The following is a 7,466-nucleotide window of genomic DNA, read 5'->3' as shown; positions in this document are numbered from 1 at the left end:
AAACACACTGAATTCATTCATGGGCACATCAAGGTTTTCCTCAGCTTCAGGTATGCAATCAAATTATTTCCTTCATATCTCTTATGCATGACTTCACTAAAGTGTTCCATTCAATGTTGCCTTTCTTCATCTTCTGTCGTTATAACAGATCCATCTCTCTTTTTGACGGGTACATGTATCTTCCTTTTTAACCCAATAGAGATTTCATCATTTCATTATTACTCACAAAATTATTAATATACAGTATATATATATAGAGAGAGAGAGAGAGAGAGAGAGAGAGAGAGAGAGAGAGAGAGAGAGAGAGAGAGAGAGAGAGAGAGAGAGAGAGAGAGAGAGAGAGAGAGGAAGATTTGCAGATTTGATTAAGTCTATTCATGAGCATAGCAAGTGCCACGTTAATGTTATTCGAGTCCTATCAAATGAATTTCCAGTGAACAGCGGAGTATTCACAGGGAATATGTTGTCGCCTATGTTGTCTATCCTCTTCATGGATTTTGCAATGGATAGAATAGTTGGAGATGGTGGAGAAGGATTTAACTGGATTGGTAATATGAAATGAGCTTACCTATAGTATGCTGATGATGCTGTCCTTATTAGCAGAACACCACAGGATCTGCACTGCTTGCTTACCAGAATGCATGAAATATCACAAAGTGGGGTTCAAGATAAATAGAAGAAAGATATGATGAGAATGGATTACTTATTACTTTTACTTTGATGGCTGCTTTTCTGGTCCCATATAGCAGGGGAACCCCACTCTCTACAGGACACCCCCCCCCCCCCACTGTCGTTTAACCTTGTTCGTTCATAGTATTTAATGTTTCATATTGCGTATTGTTCATTTACTGTTAAATCGTCACTGTTGTATTACTGGATATGCAATAGAAGATGAGATATCATGGGAAGTAGAAAGGATTAATTGGGCAGAATCATTTAAGTATTTAGGAAATATGATCTCTAATACAGGGTCTTTAGAATGGGAGTTTAGGCAAAGATTGAAAAAGCAAATCAGGCAATGCCTAGGGGAAGTAAAATTTGGAAATCAAATCATCTGAAATTACATATAAAAATCAAACTATATATCAGTCTAGTGAGATCAGTGTTACTGTATGGACATGAAACAATCTCCAACAGATTTAGTAGATTTGAGAACAAAGCCTTCAGATGAAAATTGGAAGTTGAATAGCAGGACAAGATTAGAAATTAAACTATATGAGAGATTATCCGAGTGTCATATGTGGATGAGATCACAGTGACGGATAGATGGAGATGGTTTGGACATGCTCTTTGCACTCCACAAGAGAGATTAATTCATCAAACATTTAACTGGGCTCCACAAGGTGCTAGAAGAGTTGGAAGACCCAGGCCTACATGGCTGAGGGCTAAGAAGTGTGAAGTTGGCGACGATGAATGGAGAAATATTGAATTATAATAAAAAAATAGATGACTAGCGAAATCTAATCGAGGCCCTTGGGGTCAATAAACATGGGTGGAGATAATAATGATACATGCAGATACATATGTATCATCATCATCAGCAGCAGCCATAACTAGTCCACTGAGGACAAAGGCCTCAGACATGTCCTTCCACTTGCGTTTTTATGGTCTTTCTAAGCATCTATACATGCAAATTTTCTTAGCTTCTCAATCCACTGGGTTCTTTTCCAATCTCAAGAGACTCATTGTGTTATTCTTGATGCCTATCTATTATGTCATTCTCATTATATGTCCCATGTTCATTTCTTTTCCTTACATGCGCTTACAAAATACAGTACTCTACTAAAGTTTGCTCTTGTATCCATGGTGCTCTTTTCCTGTCTCTTAGTGTTATTCCCGTCATTATTCTTTCCATAGTTATAGTTCATGTTCTAATGTTTTAGAGAGGTTCCAAGTTTCTGATGCATAAGTTAATATTGGTAGGACCATCTTTTGTCTTTAGAGAAGGTGGAATTTTACTTTTCATAATCACACACAATTATTAATATATATATATATATATATATATATATATATATATATATATATATATATATATATATATATATATATATATGTGTGTGTGTGTGTGTGTGTGTGTGTGTGTGTGTGTGTGTGTGTGTGCAGGGCTATAGATTGAATTTATTGATTATCCTACCCCTGTAGGATAATTAATTTAGACAATAAATCCTCTTACGATATAAAAATCGTCTAATTCACCGCCTCTTATCAGGGAAATATACCCCAGTGAGAAGAATTAAGGAATTTAATATCAGCTATTTCAATATATACAGTAGTTTCGAACTGAAAATTAATGATTCAATGTAAGATAAAATAAAATTGAGTTTCCCGACCACAGACAAGAATGCCTGTTCCTGTAACAATATGCTTGAGTTGATGTAACCCTGAAACCGTCGATATATAAATTAGAAATAATTTCTATATTTTTCACTTTTAATAATAAATCCGTGAAAAATTTATTGCAAATTGAACTATTGTAAAATCATGGCAAAAATAATTAAAATTTGTACTGAACGGTGCTGAAAGCCATAATAACAACAGTCGTGAAGCAGCGAATAGTAAATGACTAACACTAAGCTCTTTTTATAAACATTTACAATATAAACAGAGTATTATAAGAAGATAATATAAATGCTTACTTATATTATAATACATTCATAAGCTATGTAAGGAAATGGACTAATAACATCAACAAAACACATAAATTCGAACAAAATAAATAGAATAATCTTATGTGTATGATATTTTAAAGCCTGCTTTAAACTGCTGGCTTACTTCACACTCTGCGGCATTCAATGTTGACAACGTTTCGACTGTAAATAACACGGCGAGATGGCGGACCAAACAGCCCGCCAGCTCCAATATGAATATAAAGCAGTAAGTAAAATACTGATTAAGCGATCAAGTAGTTAATATTGTTCTTCAAGTAGTTGACATTGTTCTTCAATCATTAAAGTTTATATTAATATAAGGAATTACAGGTTACGGGTTCGGTGAACGTGTGTAGATTCATGCAGCCAAAGTTGACATGGCTATAGATGCCAGTGTGAATTATGGGTAAATATATGATACTCTAATTTCTAGCCAAATACATGAACCATATATTTTTCCCACTCGTTATCTTGTGTTTTATGCATTTCTGTCCTTGATTATTGAGGGGCAAACCACCCTTTCATGAGTTTTTGGACCCACTTATATGAAGACAATTATGGGGGACACCAGTGGGGAACCGGGGTTTTTTGGGTGGGGAAATGTCATAAAACGAGTGATTTGCAACAATAATAATGGTCAGAAATGCTAAATAAGCCCAAGATAACCAGGTGGAAAAGTATATGGTTCATGTAAATGGTTGAAAATATGCCAGAACATGATTAGTTAACTTTTGAGATTTGTTAAAGGGTACAGAACCTAACAAACCCACCTAACCTAGGAACCGGTAAGTAGTTCCCAAGTCACAACCCCTCGGTCACAAACTAAAAGTAATTCACAAATAAATCCTTAGATTATGATAAAGTAAATCACAAATAAATCCTTCCATGGTGAAAAAGTAAATCACAACTAATTCCTTACCTTATGATTGACATCGTTGCCTTTTTTTGTTTTCTTGGCAATCATTACAAAAGCTTTGCAGTAGAAAATGTGCTGGCCTTCCCTGAAAATTAAGTCAGAATCAGATCTTTGAGACCTAATTTCGCTGTTGATGTTTTAATTTCACATGAGTAACAATAGCTTTACACTGAACGGAGAGCATTTCCATCATAATCAATTGCCGACATAAACGTAATTACACTATTTTAAATATTTAACTTAGCCGGTGAATATATAATAGCTGACGTCTCCGGCGGCTCGACAGAAAAACACAAAAACTCGCGAGCGATCGCTATGAAGGTTGCGGGTGTGCCCACCAGCGCCAACTATCGGCCAGATACCGCATATACATGTAAACAGCTCCAATTCTTCTCTGTCGGTCTGATCGACAAGGTGTTCCAATACTCGCTGTTAACCTGGAGTTTTTCAACAGTCTTGGTGAAGTACTTCCTTTTGGTTTGAGCTTTCGCAGTGCAGGTGTTTTATCTTCAACTTAAACTCTTGAACTCTTTTTTGGATAGATTTAATTGTTGATGACTTTGGATTGTTTTTTGGACTTTCTTTGACTTTTCAAAATGGCTGACCCTTCTCCAATTCCTAGATTTCGTAAATGTAATGCTAGGGATTGCAATAAGCGTCTTCCAAAGGCCTCTCTCGACCCACATACTGTGTGTTCTAATTGTCGGGGTAAAACCTGTCAATTAGGAGATCGGTGTGAGGAGTGCGTGGGCCTTTCGGAATTCGATTGGCTTGAGTTTGACAAGTATTCTCGAATTTCTCGTAAGCTAGAGAGAGATAGGGTGAGGAGAAGTTCTTCTAGATCGTTAGAACTTTCCTCCTCCCATGCCCCTGAACCTAATCCTTCCCCTGTAGTAGTTGTGCCTGAACCCTCTACTAGCACTCAGGAACCATCAATGCGGGATATGTTACGTGCCATTCATGCTTTGGGCGAGAGAGTTGAGTCGTTAGCTACGGACCGTAATCAACTCATGGCGGACGTAAAAGAGTTAAAGTGTCAGAGTGCCACATTAGAAAATCGTGGGAAAGTGATTAGTGCGCAAAGTGTTATCAGTGTTGCGACCGAAGGTTCGTCTGTTCATGCCTGTCGTTCGCCTAGTCCGAGACCTCTTGCAAGCTCCCAAGCCCCAGGGAGAAGTAATGTCGTAGGACTTATGGGTTCGAGAGGCTTTAACCAACGAACAGACGTTCCCTCTATGGTTTCAGGCGTGTCTCGTCAAGACCGCCCCTACCATAAGACGAGCGAGACGGTTTTCTCCTCGTCATCCGAAGGCTTTTCGCGTAAGAAACCGTGGAGCAAGGTTTCGAGACCCTTAAAGCGAAAGTCAGTCCCTTCAGGACAGGTCCAGCGTCCTGGTTGTAGCCATTGGGACAGCTCTGACCCTGTGCAGTCATCGGAAGACTGCTCTCCGCCTAAACAGAAGTGTAACACAGGCTCCGAGAGTCTTAGTGTAGGCAATGTTTTGCAGTCACAGACGTTACCCTCGTCTCTTACCGCACCCATTCCCGTTGATCCTAAATGGGTTGTACTGCAAGACATGCAGAATAAGCTTGCCTCTCTTATGGAGGACTATTCTGCTGAAAAGGTTCACGATGATCCTCGCCGCTTAGCTGATCAAGATCCTGGCCGTCAGCCGCCCAAACGAGCCTTTGCTCGTCCTGTTGACGTTGGCGTTACAAAGTCACGTCAATCACGTTTTGTAGAGCCTCACTCGATGCAGTCCCGTGTTGACTTTCAGCCGCATGTGGACGTTCAGCCGCTGCCGAATGCTCTTGTTGACGTTCAGGACGTTCGCCAACCAGCGAAGTTGACTTGTTTTGACGTTGAGCGTCAAGCACCGCAGTCAAGAGTTGTTTTGACTGCTCAGTCTAGGCAGTCAAGGCAGTCTCGAGTTGACGTCGAGCGTCCTCCCGCTCCTGTTGTTGTTGACAGTCAGGCTGTTAAGCAGTTACATGACGTAGCGTCCTGGACTGCTACTGATGCTCCGGTGCGTGTGGACTCTGCTTGTCAAGCATTGCCACCAAGGCAGGTCTCGCCCTTACTTGTAACTCAGCAGTTATCGGACGAAGCTCCTTCAGATGAGGACGTTGCTGATCCTCATCCTGATGATAATCCTTCAGATGTAGATGAACCTAAGGCGGTTCCTCCTTCGATGGACTTTAAGAAGATCATGTTGATTTTCAAGGATCTTTTTCCAGATCACTTTGTTGCTGTTGCTCCTCGTTCGCCTCCGTCTGAGTTTGCTCTAGGCTTACCTGCTACCAAGCCAGCCTTTACTAAGCTAGTGCTTTCTCGCTCTTCCAAGAGGGCTTTACGTCTTCTAGGCGACTGGTTGGATACCAGGAGGAGTTTGGGGAAGACGGCCTTTGCCTTCCTTCCTTCTAAGCTTGCTTCTAGATCGAGCGTCTGGTATGACAAGGGAGAAGTTCTCGGCTTGGGAGTCCCTGCCTCTGCCCAGGGTGACTTCTCAAGCCTCGTAGACTCTCCCCGTCGCCTGGCCATGAGACGCTCGAAGATTTGTTGGTCCTCCTCGGACCTTGACCATCTGCTTAAAGGCGTATACAGGGCCTTTGAAGTGTTTAACTTTCTTGACTGGTCATTAGGAGCTTTAAGTAGGAAGATCTCGGCTGCCGACCAAGATGTTTCCTTACTTATCATGTCCTGTATGGATAAAGCCATCCGCGATGGCTCCAATGAGCTCGCCTCCACCTTTACGTCGGGAGTCTTAAAGAAGCGAGAAACCCTTTGCTCTTTCCTTTCGGCAGGAGTTACTCCCTGTCAGAGATCGGAACTGCTCTTTGCTCCCTTATCAGCGGCCTTGTTTCCGCAACAGCTGGTTAAGGATATAGCTGCTTCGCTTGTGCAGAAGGACACCCATGACCTGATGGCGTCCTCTGCTCGCAAAGGGGCTCCTTCTTCATCCTTTGCTGTGAGACCCAGGATCGTGACTCCTGCATCTAGATTTATCCCGCCCTTTCGTGGCAGAGCTCCCAGCAGGGGAAGCTCTCGTGCCGAGGGAAAGAGAGGTAAGAAGAGAGGAGCCAAGTCCTCCCGTGGCAGAGTCTGACTGCCCACAGCCTCAGACAGCGGTAGGTGCCAGATTGAAGAGCTTCTGGCAGGCCTGGGAGAAGAGGGGTGCAGACCAAGAGTCTGTTCTGTTGCTCAGAGAGGGGTACAAAATACCGTTTGTACGCAAACCTCCTCTAGTAACAACTCCCATAGACCTCTCTCCCAGGTACCGAGAGGAGTCAAAGAGACAAGCCCTAAATCAAGAAGTGTCTCTGTTGCTAGAGAAGGGAGCGGTGGTGAAAGTCTCGGACCTTCAATCACCTGGGTTTTACAACCGTCTCTTCCTAGTCCCAAAGCATACAGGAGGTTGGAGACCGGTGCTAGACGTCAGTGCGCTCAACGTTTTTGTTACAAAAACAAAATTCACGATGGAGACCACAAAGTCCGTCTTAGCAGCGGTCAGAGAGGGAGACTGGATGGTCTCTCTCGACCTACGAGATGCGTACTTCCACATTCCTATACACCCGGATTCCCAACCGTTTCTGAGGTTTGTTTACAGGAATGTGGTGTACCAGTTTCGAGCCCTGTGCTTTGGCCTCAGTCCTGCTCCTCTCGTGTTTACGAGGCTCATGAGGAATGTGGCAAAATTCCTCCATCTATCGGGAATCCGAGCCTCCCTGTACTTGGACGACTGGCTTCTCAGAGCATCGTCCAGTCATCGCTGTCTGCAGGATCTACATTGGACGTTGGGTCTGGCCAAGGAGTTGGGACTTTTGGTCAACCTAGAAAAGTCCCAACTGATCCCATCCCAGACTATTCTATATTTGGGGATGGAGATTCGCAGTCCAGT

At 42.4% G+C, this 7,466-nt stretch overlaps 1 protein-coding gene across 1 annotated transcript in view; it reads left to right on the top strand.

The window, feature by feature from the left end:
- Positions 1-2,783: 2,783 nt before the first annotated feature.
- Positions 2,784-7,466, top strand: part of Brr2 (U5 small nuclear ribonucleoprotein l(3)72Ab) — a 31,525-nt gene continuing 26,842 nt past the window's right edge. Inside the window, exon 1 of the mRNA XM_068359925.1 lies at positions 2,784-2,877. Within this exon, the coding sequence (XP_068216026.1) occupies positions 2,833-2,877 (45 nt within the window). The 5' untranslated portion in view covers positions 2,784-2,832. The remainder of the gene's footprint in view (positions 2,878-7,466) is intronic.

This window comes from Palaemon carinicauda, chromosome 36 (assembly GCF_036898095.1).
Source record: "Palaemon carinicauda isolate YSFRI2023 chromosome 36, ASM3689809v2, whole genome shotgun sequence".
Lineage (NCBI taxonomy): Eukaryota > Metazoa > Arthropoda > Malacostraca > Decapoda > Palaemonidae > Palaemon > Palaemon carinicauda.
Note: the sequence above shows the minus strand (reverse complement) of the source record. Positions and strands in the feature narration are given on the sequence as shown.